At 45.2% G+C, this 22,838-nt stretch overlaps 1 protein-coding gene across 1 annotated transcript; it reads right to left on the bottom strand.

Moving 5' to 3' along the window:
- Positions 1-3,352: 3,352 nt before the first annotated feature.
- On the bottom strand, positions 3,353-21,512 carry LOC112218745 (teashirt homolog 3). The gene is made up of 2 exons (XM_024379825.1): positions 21,145-21,512; positions 3,353-7,647 (listed from the first exon to the last, which is right to left on the bottom strand). The coding sequence occupies exons 1-2, from the start codon at positions 21,182-21,184 to the stop codon at positions 4,340-4,342; spliced, it is 3,348 nt and encodes a 1,115-aa protein (XP_024235593.1). The 5' UTR covers positions 21,185-21,512; the 3' UTR covers positions 3,353-4,339.
- Between the last annotated feature and the right edge of the window lie 1,326 nt (positions 21,513-22,838).

Here is a 22,838-nt window from a genome sequence, read left to right as displayed (position 1 = left end):
GTAAGGCACTACAGAGGGAAGTGTGAATGGCCCAGTACATCACTAGGGCCAAGCTTCCTGCCACCCAGGACCTATATAATAAGCGATGTCAGAGGAAAGCCCATAAAATTGTCAGAGCTCCAGTCACCCAAGTTATAGACTGTCCTCTCTGCTGCCGCACGGCAAGTGGTACCGGAGCACCAAGTCTACGACCAAAAGGCTCCTCAACAGCTTCTACCCCCAAGCCAGAAGACTGCTGAACAACTCATAAAATAGCCGGACAATTAACATTGACCTCCCCCTTTTGTACACTGCTGCTACTCGCTGTTTGTTTGTTAGCTATGCATAGTCACTTCTCCCCCATCTACATGTACAGATTACCTCAACTAGCCTGTACCCCCGCCCACTGACTCGGTACCGATGCCCCCTGTATATAGCCTCGCTCTTGTTATTCTTATTGTGATACTTTAATTATTACTTTTTATGTCAGGATACTTGGTAAATATCTTAACTCTTCTTGAACTGCTCTGTTGGTTGTAAGTAAGCATTTCACTGCACATGTGACAAATAAAGTTGGATTTGATTTGATTTATATCAGTCCCTCCAGGACTCCTTATTTTACCAACAGTCCACTCCATATTATGTGACGGCTTTTGCAAATGTGACCAATCACTGCACTATTTCCGCATAAAACAGTAAAATCATCGCAATGTTATCACATAAAACGGACCCATCTCCGCAATACAAACAGAGGGCTTGCAATTTCAACCAACCACCTCACATTTACATTTACCGCGCCTTTGCGCAATGAATTTGACAAAATCATTGCATATTGCCATGCAAAATGTCAGAATTGACCAGTAAGATCAAGCATTTTTGCTTGCAAATCTCACAAAAGATCCTTGCAAAATCCTGAAGGGACTGATATAAATATTTTATTGTTACTTGGCCCAGATAATAACACATTCATTGAATCAATGGCCCACAATGTAATTGGTTTCAAGAATGATTTAGACATAGTTTTATCTCTATGGATTTAGACATGCATATATACAGAAATATACACCAAGTATTTTACACTATCACTAGCATTTTGAGACCGGTGCAGTGTATCCATGGCTCGATCCAAATCAACCCCCTGAAACAATGGCAGCCATTTTGTTTTCCTAAAACACTGAGCTGTCTGCCCTGTCAGTCAGCCTCTCTGTTCAGATTGGTGTGATGGCTCTGATGCTCTTCTTTCATTAGTCTGGGCCTGTCCGTCCGCCACACTAACACAAATCACATTGACATCCTAACTCGTCAGATACACACAGAGCAATTTAACTGATATTCATTAGAGAGATGACAAGAGCTGATGGGCCTCTCTGGAGGAGGAGAGGGGACTCATTTCTCCCTCTCTATCTCTCCACCCGCCTGCACGACGCTGAGTGACTTTGTTTTGGGATCAGTGAGGCGTGGCATCGGCTATCCCTTTCCTCGGCTCCGGTATCCTCGAGACAAAGAAGAGACATCTCATCTCATCTGAATTACTTTCTACAATATAAAACCATCTAGAATCATTCTCCTCAATCTCCTGACATCTCCTGAAATGTCGCTTTTCAAGGGCTAAGGCAGTTGCTTAGCCTACCTAACAGTCTGTATTAATGCTCATTCAAACAGAAGTCCAATAATTTAGGACTTTCTCCTCAAGCCCCTCATTAACCCCCATAGTGTCAACTATCTTATCTTCGCCCCAAAATCTTAGCCGTGTTCCCCAAGAAGTCAATACGATTCACTCACCCATCAATTCCTAAGGCATTAGCAACAAACACTTAGATTCAGGGCTATACCTTTAAGTCACAGAATACTGTATACATGTTCATGTGCTCAGTCGTATGTTCTGCACAACAGTGTTGTCAGCTGAACTATACTATAATCAATGTCGTGTTACGCCCCATCTTTCAATGGTCAGTCTTTATTAGCTAGAGACTTTACTCAGCTAGTCTGAAGTGACTGCTCACAAGGTCCCCATGCAACGTTATCACAACATATTCCAAAAGTCTGAGGCGGTAATGAGTTTGTGTGAGAAGACAGGTTTAGGACAGTGTGTGTTAATTAATGTGTTCCCGGATGAGAGGAACTGAAGTGAGAGGAGATTTAAAAGAGTAAATGGTGTGTTGCTTGAGCAGACTGTCCTCTGTGAGTGAGGAGAGAGAACAGGGGGTTAGTCTGGGCAACTGCATCACTCACCATAGTAACCAAGCCAACTCAAAGCCAGATCACTCAGTTTAGACCAATAAAGAAATATGTCTTGGCTTGTCAATGTAGCATTGTATCAGAATTAAAAATATATTTAAAAAAATTATACAAAAGGCATTTGAGGAAGGCCCAAAAAATGGTCAAACACTCCAGTCACCCAAGTCATAGACTGTTCTCTCTGCTACCGCACGGCGAGCAGTACCGGAGCACCAAGTCTAGGTCCAAAAGGCTCCTTAACAGCTTCTACCCCCAAGCCATAACACTGCTGAACAATTTATCAAATGCCACCTGGACTATTTACATTGACCCCCCTTGTTTTTATACTGCTGCTACTTTCGGTTTATTATCTATGCGTAGTCACTTGACAAATTACCTCAACTAACCTGTACCCCCGCACATTGACTTGTGTTCCGGTACCCCCTGTATATAGCCTCGTTATGTAATTTTCTTGTTACTTTTTGATATTTTTGTAAGTAAGCGGTTCACGGTAAGGTCTACCTGTTGTATTCTGCGCATGCGACATTGTTTTGATACCATAATAACGAACTCTGCATTCATTTGGTAACAGTGTGTGTATATTCACTTTATTCATGGCCTCAAGGATGCAGTGTGACCTAGCAGTTAGTCTGTTGTAAATTACAGTACCTCATGAGACAGAATAGGAGTTTGTTTCATGTCCTAGCTGTTTAGGGATGCAACTGCTAAGTGTAAGTCTGGCTGTGAGGATCATCTGTATGTCTGCCATGACCATTAACCAGTGATGTCCCAGCTCCTGTGCCCCTAGCTGCCTCATGGTAATGACATTGACGCCTGGTGGTAATCAGCCCACTCAGCCTGCTGTTGCTCTCTCCTCCAGTGGCTTGTTTCAGGAACATCTGGTGGTTGACATGCAGCACACAGCACCTGGCAGACTCCTCAGTGCAACACACCCTGCTCTTAGCTCGCACATGCAGCTTGGTTGGCCTGCGCAGACCATACAGTCTACTACATAGATCTGAAGGCTCTGCCTGCAGTAACTAACAGTGTTGTTGTGGATGCAGACTCTAGTTTCTGTAGTGCGTTTTGGGACTGGGTAAGAGAATAAATTAAGGTGTTAAAAGCATTTGTGATATTTGAAGAAACAACAGTTACGTGAAGCAATTTAAGTCAATTTAATAATAGAAGCCACAGGGCATGAACAACGTTCCATTTGATATATTTTGTTTTATCAAATAACATTTAGAAAACTATTGTGCAAAACATATTCATGTTAGTCTTCTTCAAAGGCTCTGCACCAGTGGATAGTCATAGTCCTCTTAAATGAGGAAATATAACAAGTATGCATAACAGCAAGTGGTAAGCCTATATACTGTATGTACATTTCTACATAGACCTGGATTTTGAGGTCCCCTGACTTGATGATAAGCAATGTGGCAGATTTGACATATCTGCAACACAAACTGTATATAAAAATCATATAAAATGTGATGTAAGACTACTTACTATGTTGTCAATTCATTTGGCAAATTCTCAGAAAGAGCACTCCCACATTCTTGCCAGATATCTTACAGTAAAAATGGACCAACTAAAAACTGACGCACCAAATTTGTTTTGAACTGTTAACTTGTCAATGCATACATGCAGTTCAACAAATGTATAGAAACTTCACAAAATAAATACATTGTCATAAAACTGAAATGACTATACTTTCCAAAGGGAGAGTTTACCCAAAACACAAAATGACTTAAATGTTTCCTAACCTCAGCGAAGAAAACAAATCTTAAGTGTGTATCGTGGTCCTTCCTGGTCAATAGACAGCTTACGGTAAAAGGTAAGGAAACATGGAACTTTGCAATTTGAGGAAACTATCCCTTTGAAAGCTGAATATTCATGACCTATATCTTCAACATATGAAATTAATGTCTTTTGAAAGAGAAAAATACAGATAAGCAAAGGCCATGGAAGTAAATACCATGTGCTGACACTTAACAGTAGTTAATGGCATCATTGTGCATTTTTGTCACACACTTCATTTGTTTTCTTTTTTCCTTTGTAAATTCTCTTCTTTTTTTTTACAGCGTATATTCCAGTATGTCCAATGCTGGCAGCACTCAAGTGTTTCTATAATGTAATGACAATTCTACTTGTGTTTCTCTATCTCAGAGACATACAGCAGGTGGTCCTCCGGGGACATCCCGTGGCTCTTGCTGAGGTGGAGCTTGATGGCATGCTTACTGGCAAACTTACGGATACACAGCTGGCACCGGTACACAGTCCCACTGGCCTCCTCCAGTGACTGGGAGGAGGGTGGAGAAGAGAGGAGGAAGGGGTCCGGTTGGGGCAGTTTATCAGACCCACCCTTCAAGGAGTCCCTCAGGGTCTGTTTGGGGGAGAGCTTGGCCAGGTCCTTCAGTCTGAAGCCCAGGTGGGCCTCGAGGTGGCAAATGTAGGCAGTGGGGGTCCGGATCTGTGAAGCGCACTCGCTGCAGAAGAACACTGGGTGGCCCGAGTCCAGGTTCTTGAGGAACTTGGTCCGGCCAGTCCTCCTCAGCTGGTACTTGACATTGGCCAGCCAGTGGCTGATGGTAGTCATAGAAAGGCCAGTGAAACGGGACACGTGCATCCTCTCCTGGGGGCTCAGGTCAGACATGATGTACTTCCCCTCGGACGTCTGCCTGAGGCTGGAGGAGAACTGGGCCTGCAGGAGGATCAGGTGCTGGGGGTTCCAGTTGGACTGACGCCCCTTCCTCTTATTGGCCATGGACCCCTCAGCATCCTCTGCGGTGCTGGAGCCCACCATGTCTGTGACCCGCTCCGTGATCCTGGTCCGTGAGGGAGGCATGGAGATGTGGTGTGCTGATTGTGTCAGGTTCCTCAACATGTCGGAGATGTCCGACAGGGCGTTTTCATGGTGAGTGCTGCTGGATGTGAAAGGAGAGACCACGGTCATTTTAGCAGGGATCACCATTGAGGAAGGGGAGATGGAGGAGGCTGTTGAGGAGGGTGTCAGAGGAGCAGAGCCAATAGAGCCACCTCGATCACTCTTCCCTTTGGTCAGGTCCATGGGCTGGTCATCACTGGACTGACAGACACTACTACGAGCCACGGGCACTGGGTGTTTTTTGTTGTGCGTGGGGGAAGCGGCCACGGCGGCCCTCTCGGCCATAGTCTGGCTCAGCCTGGACATCAGACTGAGGGGGTCCTGGCTGGGCAGGGTGGGCTTGGCTGCTTTCCCCAGGTGGATATTCATCACAGACTGAAGGGCACTTAAAGGGTTAACAAAGGGCTGCTCCAGAGGGTTGTGGCCTGTTATGAAGGCTGTGCTGCAGCTCAAAGCGGAGGCAGGCGATTGGACCATCTCTCTCATGCGCTCTCTCTCGGACAGTGAGACCCTGTCGCTATGGCTACCTCTGTTGCTGCTAGCCAGGGTCACTGACCTCCACTCTCGGGGTGAGTCTGCTCCAGTGGATTCCCACCCCTCACTGCTACAGGGTGAGAGGTTCACCTCTTTCTTGGGGGACACCTCACTCTTTACCCTCCTCTCCACTTTGGCCACTTTCTCTGTCACCTTCTTCACCAGCTCCTCCATGGCCTGGAAGTTGTTGAGGTGGGGGAGGGCAGAGCTCTGACTATCGGGTGGGAAGATCGGAGACTGGGACATGCTGAGGGAGGAAAGCCCCCCCTCCCCTCCATTGAACAGGTACTTGACAGGGGAGCTCTTCTCAGGGCTACCCTGGGGCATATTCAGGGAGTTGGGGAACTGATAGGCAGCGTGGATACTGGGGTATCCCCCCCAGCTGGGGTTACCACTCTGGGCTTTGTTGATCGCTGATGTCACCGTGTTCTCCAGGGACTTGAGGATGTCGAAGCCACCTTTGGGGCTCTCTTTCAGGTCCTCCTCAGTCAGATAGTTATACTTGGTGGAGATGTCAAACTTCTCCTCCACCTCATCATCATCATCCCCGTTCAACACCTGCTTGTCATGGCTAACCATGTCCTGGGTAAACTCTTCCTCCATCTCCTCTTTCTTAATGTCTTTGAGAGGAGGGGAGATGGCCGGGGGTGATACGGCAGAGGGTGGAGGAGGGGAGAATGTAGAAGGAGCTAATGGGATAGATTGAACCTGCTCCTCATTGGTGGGCGTGGCCTGTACAGGGCTGGGGGACGTGGCCTCTGGGACTGGCCTACCTCTCTTACTAGGGGGGTTGCCGTTGGTGACCCTGAGGAAGTGACCTGTCACCATCATGTGGGCGGTCAGCTCCTGCAGTGTATTGTGGGAACTCCCGCACTCCATGCACTTGAGGATCTGGGACTTGCGAGATTCGAACTGCCATGTATAGCTGGCGCCGTTCTGGTGGCCAAAGCGGTTGTTGGGGGTGATGTAGGAGTTGGAAGCCGTGTTGGATGGGATGTTGTGGTCACTACCTACGAAGGCTTTGGGTTTGGGGGTCGCCTCTCTTGAGCGTGGGGAGCCAGGGAGGTCCAGGCTCCCAGAGAGTGGGCCTCTCTTCCTTGAGATCATTTTGGCTGCCACAGGGGCCAAGGGTTCCTTCAGAGGCACTTTCTGGTAGTGTTTGGTCTTGATCATGTGAACACTCAGGTCCTGCAGGGACTCGAAGGAGTGGCCACAGTACATGCACTTCAGCACCTTCGCGGCATCCTCCTTGCCCTCCATCTCCAGCAGGGAGCGCTTGCGAGGCTTGGACCAGCACCCCCTGGCCCCATTGGCTCCCCTATCGTGGTTGTCATCGCGGTAGTGACCTGTATCATTCATGTGCACAGTGAGGTCCACCAGGGTGTCATAAGCAGCGCTGCAACCCTTGCAGCGAAATTTGCTGGCCCCGGTGAAGATGTTGCCGTACAGTCTGGGGTTCTGCCTGTGGAGCTGCACTGTGCTGAAGATACTGGGCTCTGAGGGAGGAGGGTTGTGGAGGCTCTGAGAGGCCTGCTGCTGCAGGGATTTAGCCACTGCGGACTGGTGCCAGTCATAACTACTGCTGCTGCAGCTACTGCTAGTGCTGCTAGTCCGTGGTGGCTTCTCCACGGGTGTCGGTGTCTGTGTCAGGGTTGAGTTAAAGTTCAGGGGTGACCAATAGGAGTTTGTCAGGAAGCTGGAGTAGATTGCCTTCATCTGTTCCAGGGTGTCCTGCGCCAAGGGAGTGTCCAGGCCCGAGGGGGTCCCTACCCTCACCCCTGCGCCATTCAGAGGCTCTTTGGCAGGACCCTCAGATTTGACTGAGGCGGTCTCAAAGTCTGACAGGGGGTCGCTGGCCTCACTCACATGTGATTCACTGTCCATCTCCTGAGCAGAGAGCTCAGCCCCAGCAATGGAGTCCTGGTCACCCAGTGGCTCTTTGGTGAGAAGGTCATTTTCTGAGCTCTCTACCTCCTCTGGAAAGTCCACATCCTCTTCTTCCACCTCCTCCTTCATCTCCTCTGGAGAGTAGGCTGGAGGGAAAACAGAAAAGAGAGCGAGTTATATTAAGGCCAGTGAACAGTGTTAGTAGAACTACTGTAGAGAAAGTTTATCTTCTACAGGTGCCTGAGGTCTCGCAGGAATAAATGAGCCATCTGTGAGGGATCCGAGTTAAAGCCAAGTTGAGAAATGACAGTCATCCCATTTCACCTCATCAACCGTTAAGGTGTTATTTTCCTCCAAAGGCAAGCCAGTGTTTATATACTACCCCAGCCACATGTATAACTTACTGATGCTCCTTTCACCTTTACTTTGTTTATGGCGGGGAAAAAAGTAATCTTGGCAAAAACATAATGTGCCATTTTATTTATCTCAGGGCACAACAGCTTGAAATGAAAGCTGAATCTGAAATTAATGAAGCCCAATCGCGCTGTGGCATTCTCCTCTGGGGTAATAAATGAGTTGGATCAACCTCCATCTGTCAGTTAATATGTGTGACGCCTATTCATCTGCCTCTGTCTCCTTACATGCACATGCCATCCACATTAACAAGGAAGTTTCACTCATTACTAAAAAAGAGAAGCCGGATTTATGACGATAAGACTATATGGGTCCGCAATAAACCATTTATGAATTCTGTGTTCACTATTTGTTCATAATTACTTCCACATTAAGAAACTATTTACTAATCACTAGTAAAGCATTTTTGCAGTCCCTAAAGTGCGTGCCATTTATGGTTTATAAATGTTTTGAATGGCCACTAATTTCTCACAAAAAAAAATGGGCATGCCATTGGTAGACATTCCTGTCAACACAGGATGTTTAAGGAAATATATATATATATATATATATATATATATATATATTATACACACACACACACACACACACACACACACACACACGTGAATAACTATCTTACTAACATTTACAAATGTGGGAGTAATGATTATTAAATGGTGTGTACACGGTTTGTAAATGTCTTATAAATGTTTTATTATGGACCCTTAAAATAAAGTTACTGACTAGGTAAATGTTAGAGTGACATTTTTCAATGTCATCTAGATTGAAGCCAGTCACAACAGATTATCAAGAGTGAAGTGGATTATGAGTATTGCAGACAGGGCAGGAATGGTTTTTGTAGCAGTCTCCCTGTATGTCCCTAACAGGTGCTGGTGTTAGGCAAACACAGTATCAGGACATCAGAGACATTTCCTCAGAGGGAAAGAGCGGGAGGGAGAAAGACGGAGGGAAGAAGAGTGTGAGGTTGAGGAGGAGACAGCGGCAACACATAAGGGACAGGTCACTTTGCATGTGTGTGCCTTCAGCTCACCTTAGACAGGTGACTTGTTAGTGTGTGTGATGGGTGCCTGGCCCTGACAGATCACAGGGGACACAGACCCCTCCCGCAGTGCCCCCCTCCCGTCCTCAGAGATAGACGGTCCCCTGTAGTGACAGACTGCGTCACCAGCCTCCTCCCTGTGCACCTTCCCTTTCTGTCCACTTCATTCTGGACTCAACTCCCCCACCCATATCCAAAACAATGAGCAAAAATACTTGGAGCATCTTGTATACTTATGACAGATATAGATGCAGATGAGCATACTGACCCACCATCCCAAACACCCACCCATCCAACCACCCACCCACCAGCCCAACCAACCAACCACCAGCCCAACCATCCAAAAGCCCACCCATCCAACAGCCCACCCATCCAACCAACCAACCAACCGCCCATCCATCCATCCAACCGCCCATCCATCCATCCAACCAACCGCCCGCCCATCCAACCAACCGTCCGCCCATCCATCCAACCAACCGCCCGCCCGCCCATCCATCCAACCAATCAACAGCGGATCCATCCATCCATCCAACCAACAGCCCATCTATCCATCCAACCAACCACCAGCCCACCCATACTATCCACTTCAAATCCCACATCCCCTACACACAAAAACATCCAGTCTAAACAAAAAAAGTAATTCCTGGAATAACTCCCATTTCCAGTGCTAACAGCCAATCTCAGGGCAGGAAGCGGGTGGTGCTGGTCTGATGTGGGCCCTGGGGGTGGTGAGTGTGAGCAGGCAGGCAGCCCCACAGAGGGCCAGTCTAATGGGGACCTGACAGGTGTGGCCTAGTCTCCCATCCTGCCCGTAGATTTGGTTTGTCACTGGGTATCCATTAACTGCCAGTCTCTGCTGATCGCCTGTGACAGCTCTGATCAAAAGATGTCACCGGGCGCTGTGCGCCTGGCAGGGCCTGGCACAGCGCTCGTAAAGAGAGCCAAACAGGCTGTAAATAAGATGACATGATCACTTCCCTGGCCTCCCATGTCCTGGACACAATTATGATAATGTGAAAGGAGGAGGTAAATCGCTCACCGCTCGGCAGGCAAACCGGCAGGGAAGATATCTCGGTCGCTTTTTCCCTCTCCTCTTCCGGATGGTGTTTGTGCTAGTCTCATTTGAAGGAGGAAATACAGTCAGGATGAGGTAGCTATGTTAATGTATACAGAGCATCTGGTCACAGATGTCAGGTTTAATCACTGAGGTTATGACTCTGGCATTAGCAGGCAGGTTGAACGAGTCCTTAAGTCGCTCTTATAGTCTTGACCTATCATGAACATGTCTCACGTATTTCTTCAAATCTCTGTTCTATCTTTCTATGACCACTTTTGGTGAAAGTGAACCAGTCATCTAGCCATTCTTTCTTACTGTTGCATAAAAATATCCCAATTTCAAGGTCCTTCATTTTTTTTTACAAATGTTTTTTTTTAAATACAGATACATACAACCTACTGTAGGTTACTGTTCATAAGTGTGAAGTCTAGACAGCCAAAGAAAGCAAGACTAAAAGGTGGCCCAAAGGCCTCGCAAACACAAAACAAAAAAGTGGCCGACCAGCAGTCAACGGTCCCAGGCAATTTAAAATGCCAAACAGCCATTACATCTGAGCACTATCTGTTAATTTGATCCCCAATGACTGATCATCCATCACTGTGGGTGACAACCACCATCCAATTATTCTCCCTGGCTTGACTGACAACAGAGGTGATTTATCACACTAATAAAATATGATGGGTTTTGTGGGTTCATTCTGAGAAACAGAATGGATTATTAAGAAATAAGAATACACCTAGTTGGATAATTAAGATAGCTACACTCTCATGGGTTCTTAAAAAGGTTATTTGTGGTGGGGTAGGGTTCTACATGGAAGTTTTGTCATCTGAGGAACCCTTTATGGTTCTAGCTAACACCTGTATTTTCTAAGAGTGTAAAGTATCTGGGTGGTGTATTTGCTAATAGTGGTTGTGTGGGCTTCATCATGATTAAATCTGCCAAACGCTGCACTTTGGACTTAGTGTGGGAGAGAGTTTCACATCTCAGTCACGCTTCACACAGAAATAGCAAGACCAGAACACAGAAATAGCAAGACCAGAAGACACACACACAAATCTTTCACATGTAGAGAAACACATCCTGCACGAACACAAACTCAACCCTACAAATATAGTCTGGTCGGGTTGCAACACACATACAGGCGATGAGAAAAGACAGTGACATCTTTGGCGTGCTCACGGCATTCCTGTGGAGTATCAATTTCATAAACATTAGGGCCGCAGACGCGGAAGGATAGATCATTTGATAGAAATGCTGCAGAGACATGGGGTAAAAAGCTACAACAACAGTAAAAGAACCAAAACCAGGCCGTCTCTGACGGTAGATGGTATAATCAAAGCAGAGCATGTCTCAAAGTAGGAGGCACACACCCTAGTTCATCATCAGTAATCATATAGTCACAGTCTGGATGGGAAAGCTTGTCGAGAGAAGGAAGCAAGACACAATTTAGTCTACAACCAGATTTTTGTTGATGTTGAAAGAAAACAAAAACATGCAAACTGAAGTTATCAATTTGTAAGAATGGTAAGGGTGTTGGAGGATCTCTGTTGCCCCTCAGTCCCCTGCTCCCTCCGCAACTAACCTCCTCAGTCATCCTACGCAGCTGGGGAAACAGTAGAGCTGGGAGCCAAATCACACACACAAAACCGGGGTAAACAGGATGTGTAATCAAGACACTACTACCCAAGTCTGCACTACAACCACTTCATGACATACTGTAACAGCTAGCTACAGGAGCTGAGCAGAGAGCAGCTGAAATGTGGGAGAGGAGGGAGAAGAGTATTATATTCATTGGTGGTCCAACCACCGCCTAGCCTAGAGCTGCAGACGTAGATCATCATCTAGCATCGCAGCAAAATGTGGGTCATGAATATTCATAGGAAAGGGATGCCATCCCTAAACGCTCTCATTCTGCAACTGTACCACATAACAACAACAGCTCCACAGCAAGGAGGCTAGGGTTGTCCGGTTAGAATTGGCTAATGCTAACTCGAGTTAGGAGTGGCTATTTAAAGAAATCCAAACTGTAGATTAATCTATTCTGCACCATATACTGCTTTCAGGGTAACCGGGAAAAGAGGTAGGTGTGAAAAAAATAGATTATTTAAAAAGGAAAAATCTTTTGAGGATCCTGAGGTGGTAAGGAACAACACACAACACTACGGTAGAGTTATGATCATAGCTAGATCACAGGGAGGGTACTGAGAGTGCAGAGAGTTAAACGGGGCCTCACTACACAGCGGAGTAGTTTCTTATTCTTGATGTGTTCTTTAACTGGGACCTCTCGCCCTTAAAGCAACACAGCCCCTCGGCGGCGGGGGGGCTTACTGACAGGAAGATGCCTTAAAACACTTAGAACCTCCAGGCAGGAAATCACTTCTGCCTCAATCACACAACCGCAAGCCACTGACTTCCACTAGCTCGTTTCCCAGCAGTCGACTGAGTAGAGGCTTTAGAAGAGGGGAATAATTTCATACAACAACAGCCTTGTTTGGTTCTGTCCTGAGATTAGTGGGTAAAGGAGGAGAGTATTATACTCATTGAAATGTCTTTATTCCATTAGCATTTGTCATGCTAGGCTAACCACTCCTTGCTCTAGCAGTGGTGCTCCCCTCGTGGTCTCTGTTGCTAGGAAGGAGGAAGCAGGATGAGGTGAAATGACATTCACTGTCAGAACAAATAGGCTACAGGTGTCATAAGTCATACCCTCAAGAGAAAGATTTACTAATATGTAGGAATGGGAATTGCCAGGGACTGCATGATACGATACTATCACGATACCTAGGTGCTATCACGATATGTATACTATCACGATATGTATTGCGATTCTCATGATTCTATATGTATTGCGATTCAATACTGCAATCTTATTGTGATCGGATGTCCCAAACATATTGCTCATTATGTGGCTGCTGCAAAGAGACAAGAGAGAGCATGAGAAAATGAGTTTTGATCAGTCAGAAATAAAAGTGCTGAAAACAGCTTGGCTCACCATTAAAAAAGAAGATGGAGAAAAAAAAACCTGTTTTTCATCCTATAGTTTTGGCACATGTACAGCAGACTAGCGCTAGCTACCACTACCTAGCAATTATTAGTCATTTTACAAATCGATACTTGGGAGTCAAAGTATCTATATAATATCGTCCAAAATAATTTGCCGATATCTAACTATAGATTTTTTCCCCCCATCACTACTAATATGTGCCTGCGCCTGGACGCTCAGAAAGAGATGCTCCCGACAGTCTATTGTAACTGTACATCTCTGTTCCTATTTTTTTGTCCCTAATGAACAAGGTAATACACATTGTCCACTGATTGTAGTGCAGGATGTGTACTCTGGGAGATGGGAAAAATCAGAGATATCCCTCTCGCTCCAGGCAAGCCTTAGGGCTGTACCATGTCAAAGCAGGGGAAGAGAGAGAGAGAGAGAGAGGCTGAGCAGGCATATATATATATTCAACTGTACTGTGCTCCCAGAAAGCTGCATTGTTGTTTTATGACTGTACCTCCAACAGGCAGCTGTATATACAGACCTTTAGGACCTGAGCTGTATTGGTTTCAAACAGGTACAGTTCAAAAACATTACAATCTTCCACACACAAAAAGATTGGAAGGGAGAGAGAGACCGTTTCAGATGTTATGTTCTCGCCCTATCAAAGTGTTTAGAACTAGACCCAGTCACAATAACTGATGGATAAATGGAAACAAACAAATGAGCACTACATAAACAGCGTACACAGGTTCAGAATCAAGTGGCAATGGGTTCACAAGTTCAAACATCAGACTGGAAGAATTCTACTTCACGGGAAAGCTGTGCTCTCAGATCTACCCCAAACCTATCGGCCAAGACCAAGCACTATAACATAGGGTCACATATTATCCAGTACTTGTAGAGTTTTCTACCCATATCACCCAGTTATTCCTCTCAGCTCTACATCAATCATATATCCTTCAAGATCTACCATGTATGATAGGATGATATATTATCCACTCCAGTACACTTGTCTTACAGTTGCTCTACCCACATAACACCTACTTCTTTGTATTTGTTCTCATCTCACTTGTCCACCCCACTATAGCTAGCTCCATAGGTCATTTGTTAACTGCTCTTTAGGTTAATGTTCTGATGGTGTAACTCCAGCACAGGTCACTTGCCTCTGACTTAGCCTGTACCTAAGCCTCTGCCAGGACATAGGGCCAACTTCGCTCCCAACAAACAGCTGTTGCGATGATCGCCTAGCAACGAGGTGGTGATGGACGACCCTAAGATGGATGCCCACCATAAATCACACAACACCAGTGTGTGTGTGGGTGTGTGTGGGGGGGGAGAAACTAAAGAAAGACGGACAAAAACAAAATAACCTTTTCTCTCTTTGTGGAAGAGAATGGAAGCGGTAGTGGTGCTGGCCTTGCCTTGACCTCTAACGGAGCTCTTATTGGTGATAGTGGTGTAACTGCACGGAGCACGATGGGTCAGACGCCTGACGACCTCCTCAGGAAAGAGTAAAAAAGGGTTTTGGTCTGACACCTAATGCATTGTATTTCTAATCTATGCTACACTATCAACTGACTGATTATACATTAAAACGAACCATCACTATTTTTTTTCCGTCTAGGAAGAAAAAGCCAATTTCACGCACATTGTTCGCTTTGCAAGCACATTGTTCGTTTAAAAGACTGGGATCTACTCTTTCAAAAGGGCAGAACCCTCCCGGCAAAGCAAAGCAACCTGGGTAGTGTAGTTGAAGGATAAACATCATATCATCCACTATAGCTGGGCCATCTGATTCGGCCCAACTGCTGTGGCACGGGTGTCTAGTTACACTCAGGCAGAGAGCATGGTCATCCATCACACAGTGAGTGTCTGTCTAAGGCTTTCCACCCTGCCTCTGCTCGTCCTGCTCTCCAGTTACAGCCCTACACGGCCAGCCTAAATAATATTCTCCATGATAAATGGCACTATAAGCCTGGGATCCATCATTAATCTGCCTTTTAAAAGAAGCATCCCCGGTTAGGACCACAGGAGAGCAGAGCAGCTTGGGTTCATTTTGAGGCCAGCCTAGCATGAGTGATACCCGTCAGCCCGCTCATCAGAGAGTTAGGCTACAGATACACCATCTCCCTCTCTCACGCACAGCCACAGATACACACACATACTCCCATTACACACAGCACACATTACACACAGATAACACACATATCCAAGAACCAGATATTGTTCAGATTTGTACAAACATCCAGAGATCGTCATGGAAAAACATTGTCACTCATCAAAACATAACTCATGTAACTCAATCCTCTGTCATCCAAAAACACCTTGTCATCCTCCCCCATCCCCTCTAGTGCTTTGTACAGTCCCACACTGTTGTGAACTTTTAAAAGTGCTCTCTTCTGTCTCTTTCCTTCTTGCGCCTCCCTTTCTCACTACTCACCCTTCCCCTCTTTCTCCATTCCTTCTTTCTTTTTGTTTCTCTCAGTCCTCTGTCTATTTCTCTCCTCTTTCATTATCTCCCTCACCCCCTCCCTGTGTGTCTGCTAAAGCCAGTATGATAAATGACACACGTCAGTTTGTCAGGAGCGAAGGGTGGGCCAGTGATAAATGACTCTGTTGAAAAGGAAAATCGGCTTTTTGGCATGGCCGGGCTATTCTCCTCCTGGATTCGGTTTCAGGACCCCTGAAGACCAGAGCGGGCTCAGTTTCCTGAAAAGAGCACACATCCGACTAGGCTCTGACGCGTTACCCCCGGGGGGGGAGGTTTTGAGTGAGCGAACCTACTCCAATTGTCACCATAGCACAGCTGCATCTATAACAACAACAAACAGTGGGACGTTTTTTTATAAAGTACCTACATAGGCCTACTCCAGTCCAGACAGAGGTCTCTGACATACAGATGAGGATGGCTAAAGTTTTTTATAAAGTACCTACATAGGCCTACTCCAGTCCAGACAGAGGTCTCTGACATACAGATGAGGATGGCGAAAGTTGTTTATTTCTGTGACAAGGTTGGCTTTTTTTTTCTGGAGCCCGGCCCTATGGTCTGACATATGTCAAGTGGGGTTTAAAAGGGAGAGGAGCCCGTTCCACCTCTCCTCCCTCTTTCACTCATTCACTGGCAGTTCAGGGTGGCATTGTTATCATTACACTGGGTGGATTTATGGAGTCAGGCCCTATGGCAAAAACAAAAAGGCATCTGTCAATACCAGTGGGAAGCACTCTGTCACCCACCCCTCCATGGCCTGGCAGACAGGCGTGGAGCACTCATTAGGTATGCACTTATCAGACACATAGATCACAGACATGACTCAACCTCGCCGGAATCTAACCACAGTAACGTTCATTAGCAATGGGTTGAGTGGTGTAAAAAACAAGACTTCCTCAAGACTCGGACCTGCACTGTCTAGCCCCATCTATTGTTTAGTGGAACAATTACGAGCCCATATGTCCCCTCATTCCCGTAATGACATATACAGAACACACACACATACAAACAACACCCAGTCACCCACAGAGAAAAACAATGTTTTGTTTTGGTGTGATTTCCAATCCAGACACTATATAAATGTGTCTGTCTACAATAGCTGTTGGTCTCTGTAATCCATATGTCTCTAAGCAAGTTTGTAAGTAAGCGCATGAGTTTTCAATTTCAATGTATATTTTAGTTATTTGTGTAATGTGCGCTAATGACAATCTACAGTATCTGAGCCCATTTCTGTCTAAGTATAAGAGATTCTGCAATGACGACAATGGTTGAGTGACGATGAGGATGGGGTGAGGAGAAGGCATGAGGGGGGGAGGAGCGAGAGAAGAGGGATAAAGGGCGAAAAGGGATCAGAGAAACGATGGCCTATGACTAGATGTCGACCGATTATGATTTTTCAACGCCACTACCGATTATTGGAGGACCAAAAAAAGTCAATAACGATTATTGGAGGACCAAAAAAAGTCAATAACGATTATTGGAGGACCAAAAAAAAGTCGATACAGATTAATTTTATTTGCAATAATGACAATTACAACAATACTGAATGAACACTTATTTTAACTTAATATAATACATCAATAAAATCAATTTAGCCTCAAATAAATAATGAAACATGTTCAATTTGGTTTAAATAATGCAAAAACAAAGTGTTGGAGAAGTAAAAGTGCAACATGTGCCATGTAAAAAGCTACCTTTTGAGTTCCTTGCTCAGAACATGAGAACATATGAAAGCTGGTGGTTCCTTTTAACATGAGACTTCAATATTCCAAGGTAAGAGGTTTTAGGTTGTAGTTAATATAGTATTTATAGGACTATTTCTCTCTATACCATTTGTATTTCATATACCTTTGACTATTGGATGTTATTATAGGCACTATAGTATTGCCAGTGTAACAGTATGGCTTCCGTCCCTCTCCTCGCTCCTACCTGGGCTCGAACCAGGAACACATAGACAACAGCCACCCTTGAAGCAACGTTACCCATCGCTCCACAAAAGCTGCAGGGAATAACTACGCCAAGGGGAATAACTACGCCAAGTCTCAGAGCGAGTGACGTTTGAAACGCTATTAGCGCGCACCCCACTAACTAGCTAGCCATTTCACATTGGTTACACTAGCCATTAGGCTGATAGGCTTGAAGTCATAAACAGCGCTGTGCTTGCGAAGAGCTGCTGGCAAAACGCACGAAAGTGCTGTTTGAATGAATGCTTACGAGCCTGCTGCTGCCTACCATCGCTCAGTCAGACTGCTCTATCAAATCATAGACTTAATTATAAACACAACACATAGAAATATGAGCCTTTGGTCATTAATATGGTCGAATCCGGAAACTATCATTTCGAAAACAAAACGTTTATTATTTCAGTGAAATACGGAACCGTTCGTATTTTTTCTAACTGTTGGTATCCCTAAGTCTAAATATTCTCGTTATATTGCACAACCTTCAATGTTATGTCATAATTATGTACAATTCTGGCAAATTAGTTCGCAATGAGACAGGCTGCCCAAACTGTTGCATATACCCTGACTCTGCGTGCAATGAAAGCAAGAGAAGTGACACAATTTCAGCTGGTTAATATTGCCTGCTAACCTGGATTTCTTTTAGCTAAATATGCAGGTTTAAAAATATATACTTCTGTGTATTGATTTTAAAGGCATTGGTGTTTATGGTTAGGTACACATTGAAGCAACGATACGCACCGCATCGATTATACGCAACGCAGGACACGCTAGATAAACGAGTATCATCAACCATGTGTAGTTATAACTAGTAATTATGATTGATTGATTGTTTTTTATAAGATAAGTTTAATGCTAGCTAGCAACTTACCTTGGCTTCTACTGCATTCTCGTAACAGGCAGGCTCCTCGTGGAGTGCAATGAGAGGCATGTGGTTAGAGTGTTGGACTAGTTAACTGTAAGGTTGCAAGATTGGATCCCCCGAGCTGACAAGGTGAAAATCTGTCGTTCTGCCCCTGAACAGGGCAGTTAACCCACCGTTCCTAGGCCATCATTGGAAATAAGAATGTGTTCTTAACTGACTTGCCTAGTTAATACACACACATACATACATACACATATATACATACACATACATATATATATATATATATGTATGTATATATATTTTATTTATGTGCCCAAAAATACCAATTTCTGATTGTTATGAAAACTTGAAAATCGGCCCTAATTAATCGGCCATTCCGATTAATCGGCCGACCTCTACCTATGACTGACCCTCCTCACTGCAGACTTTATGGCTGCCATTCCTTTCATTACCCCTGCCATCCAAACTGCACACACGACTGATTGCTGCCACAGCTGACCTGGAAGCCATAGGCCTGACCCTGCAGAAACAGGAGACCTCTAGCCATAGAGCCCAGTCTAAACCAAAACCCCACCTCCTGTCGCTAGCTCTGCTCACACACGACTGGAGCACAGGCCGGATTTGAGCAGTGGCCTGGATTTCACTACGCTGGCCTGAGTATGAGACTCGATACCTGGCTGGGACAGAGTAACTCTCACATCCATAGAAACACCCACACACACCAAATATAGCCACTAACTGTGAGGAGGCTAACCTAGGGGCCATCCTGTTAGGTTCCAGTCACTACACAGAGTACACTCACTACAATGCTTTAAAAGCAAAAAGAATAGCCCCTGGGCCTATAGTCTAAGCCAATCACAAGCCAATTGAATGCATCCCGAGTTTCCTCCCCAGCTGTTTGAGTTTCTCCTGTTAGGCTGTCTTCAGAGCACTCAACCTGACCCATGCAGGTACACTGGACCATTTGTCACCTGCAGCGGAGAATTGAGTTACAGCACGACCAAATGTGAGTGCTGCGCCGGGAACCGAGGCACTGTGTAATATCAACTTGATTACATCAGAGTGGTGGCAAACCTAGTTGGTTGGGGCCGGGCACACCAAGGCTTGTCATCTCCAATCATTAAGCCCGTCAAGACTCCATCAGTCCTTCCAACTAATTAGGTTAACTCTAATTAAGCTAGCGAAATAACGTAGCTTTTTCTACCAGCCAAGAACAAGGCATAGAGAAAAGTGGGGCCGAGAAAGGAGTGGGGTAGAGAGAGAGAGAGAGAGAGGTTTTTCATGGAAGTCTCAAGGTTGCTTTGGGCCGGCTCTCTCCCAAAGTCCCTAATCAAGACCCACCATCGGTCATCCTTTTCTCTCTCCATCCCCATTTTCTGTGCTGCAATCAATTCATCATCACCCTTTGTGTGCAACTGAACAGTTGACAACTTTATAACTTGCAGCTGCAAGGGACCCACTGACTAAGAGGTTAAAAAAACAAAGAGAATCAATGGATGAATGAATGAACAAAGAAATAAAATAAAGTTTCCTAACATTTCCACAACTAACACAGAATGGGTCTATATTACAACATGCCATGATCCTGCCTCAGAGACCACAAAACAAGCAGATAGGAAAGGAAAAGAGGAGAAACAAGATATTCCACTGATCTCAAATCAGAAAGCTTTCAGTCATTCTTTATGTGCTCCCCCCAACCTCTCTCTCTCTGGGAGAGATTGAGGGTGTACATTAGGCAGGGGCATTCTGATGAAATAAAAGCCCGGGCCAGCGTATGGCTAAACAGAATGGGAGCACTCACTCAGCCTGTCTCTGATTGACCATTAAAGCCATTGATGAATGGGGCTGTCAGAGGAGAGAATTAAATCAAACATGAAACAAAGCCGTCCTGACGGCCAGTCTGACAGAGCAAACCATTCCTCCCTTCCATTACATAGCGCACGTCTCCTTTTACAACCCCCCCAGTGTGTGTGTGTGTGTGTGGGTGTGTGGTAGGCAATATGTGTGTGTGTGTGTGTGTTATAGAGCCAGTGATGTTTGACTGTGAAACCACTTTACCCCTTTGCTTTTTCGTGAGTCACTTGACCATTGCAGAGGAGAGGGAGGAAAAAGTACACAATGCTTTCAAAGTGGTTTTAATGTGACGTCAAGGGGCTGCATCACATGGTGGAGTGAATTCCTGATGTAGATCGGGAAGGAACAGATCAAAGCCGGATGACAGCCAATCAATCAACCGTCAAATCAGACATGGCAACTGTCGATTATAGCTTCTTCCAGTCCACATAATCCCTTTGTCTGTACCCAATTGTTTATTTTATCCAAAAAAAAGAGAGGTCATTCTTCCACCTCCCAATTCCAAAGTTAGCCGCTTGGCTCAAATGTTCACAAAGACCCTACTACAGAGACAGTAGGCTCTGGCACCGCCTTGGGCATTCCGTTATAGCAGACTGAGCACCGTTTCCCCATATTCTAATTCCTCCACCACGGTAAGTTAACGTTTACCGGGAAAGTCAGCTATCCATGGGAACAATGGGAAGAGGAAAGTTGACTGTAGCTATCGGATGTGAGTGCTACTGAGAAAAATAGTATGGCTACTTTGTAACATGGGGAAACAAATGGCAACATTCGAGGGATAGTTACAGTAGCGTGCTACTCCTGGGATAGTAGGCTCGCGTTAGTGTTACAAAGCCTATACATCGAGTGAAAGCACTAGCAATCCTATGAAAAAAATACTGGAAACGGAAATCCAGAGGTTTGAGAACAAATCTTTCAGCTGCTATAACTACATATAAAACCATTCCCGTCGTAGTAGCCTACGTACCTGCAGCGCGCTTGGGCGCTTCTTGCTTCCTCCGCGGCATGTTTGGTTTCCCAAAGAAGAGTTATCTTTGGCCTCACAGAATCAGAGCTACTCCACTACACAACGATTACGCCTTCATACACGAAACAGTGAGTGTTATCCGTAAAAAAATAAAAGCTAAGAGCATTGTCCAAATAGCACAGAAAAACGAAGCAAGTCGGGAAAAAACTGCGATTATCTGTCTTTCGTCCCCCTATGCGCGACCACAGGTAATGATCAACAGCGTTAAACGCGATCACCTCGGATCCTCTCTTGTCGAGGCAACAGGCAAACTTCAGCGAAAGCGAGACGATAGCGTCATTCAAAGCATGAGACTGGGCAAACCCACTTTACACCTCGAGAGGGGAGGGACATTATAACACGAGCCTGTCTGTCTTATTCTCTTTACTGTCAATAATGTGTGGGCTAACGTTACGTATGTTGACAGTGGGAACACGACTAGTAATTAGAACAGTTTATGTTTTGATAGGGACATAATTTTAGTTTAGTCTACATTAGGCCTATACCTTCATGATCACTAATCTGGACGGTTCTGATTTAGAATATGTGGACAACTATAAATACCTAGGTGTCTGGTTAGACTGTAAACTCTCCTTCCAGACCCACATTAAGCATCTCTAATCCAAAATTAAATCTAGAATCGGCTTCCTATTTCGCAACAAAGCATCCTTAACTCATGCTGCCAAACATACCCTAGTAAAACTGACTATCCTTGACTTCGGGGATGTCATTTACAAAATAGCCTCCAACACTCTAGCAAATGGGATGTAGTTCATCACAGTGACATCCGTTTTGTCACCAAAGCCCCATATACTACCCACCACAGCGACCTGTATGCTCTCGTTGGCTGGCCCTAGCTTTAAATTCATAGCCAGACCCACTGGCTCCAGGTCATCTATAAGTCTTTGCTAGGTAAAGCCCTGCCTTATCTCAGCTCACTGGTCACCATAGCAGCACCCACCCGTAACACTTGCTCCAGCAGGTATATTTCACTGGTCATCCCCAAAGCCAATTCCTACCTTTGGCCGCCTTTCCTTTTCTCAGTTCTCCAGTTCTCTGCTGCTAGTGACTGAAACAAAATGCAAAAATCACTGAAGCTGGAGACTTATATCTCCCTCACTAACTTTAAGCATCAGCTGTCAGAGCAGCTTACCGATCTTTGAACCTGTACATAGCCTATCTGTAAATAGCCCACCCAACTACCTCATCCCCGTATTGTTTTTTTTCTTCTTTCCTTTGCACCCCAGTATCTCTACTTGCACATTCATCTTCTGCACATCTATCACTTCAGTGTTTAATTGCTCAATTGTAATTATTTCGCCACTATGGCCTATTTATTGCCTTAACTCCCTAATCTTACTACATTTGCACACATTGTATATAGACTTTTCTATTGTGTTATTGACTGTACGTTTGTTTATCCTGTGTAATGCTGTGTTTGTGTCGCACTGCTTTGCTTTATCTTGGCCAGGTCGCAGTTGTAAATGAGAACTTGTTCTCAACTGGCCTACCTGGTTAAATAAAGGTGAAATAAAACAATTCAATACAAATTAAAGTTTACAATGTTCTTTACACTTGACCATAACTCTCAGTTCCATTACACATAAATCATTGGATGAAGTTTTGTGAAGAGCCGTGACGTTAGCCTAACACAC

The sequence above is a fragment of the Oncorhynchus tshawytscha genome, linkage group LG19 (genome assembly GCF_018296145.1).
Source record: "Oncorhynchus tshawytscha isolate Ot180627B linkage group LG19, Otsh_v2.0, whole genome shotgun sequence".
Lineage (NCBI taxonomy): Eukaryota > Metazoa > Chordata > Actinopteri > Salmoniformes > Salmonidae > Oncorhynchus > Oncorhynchus tshawytscha.
Note: the sequence above shows the minus strand (reverse complement) of the source record. Positions and strands in the feature narration are given on the sequence as shown.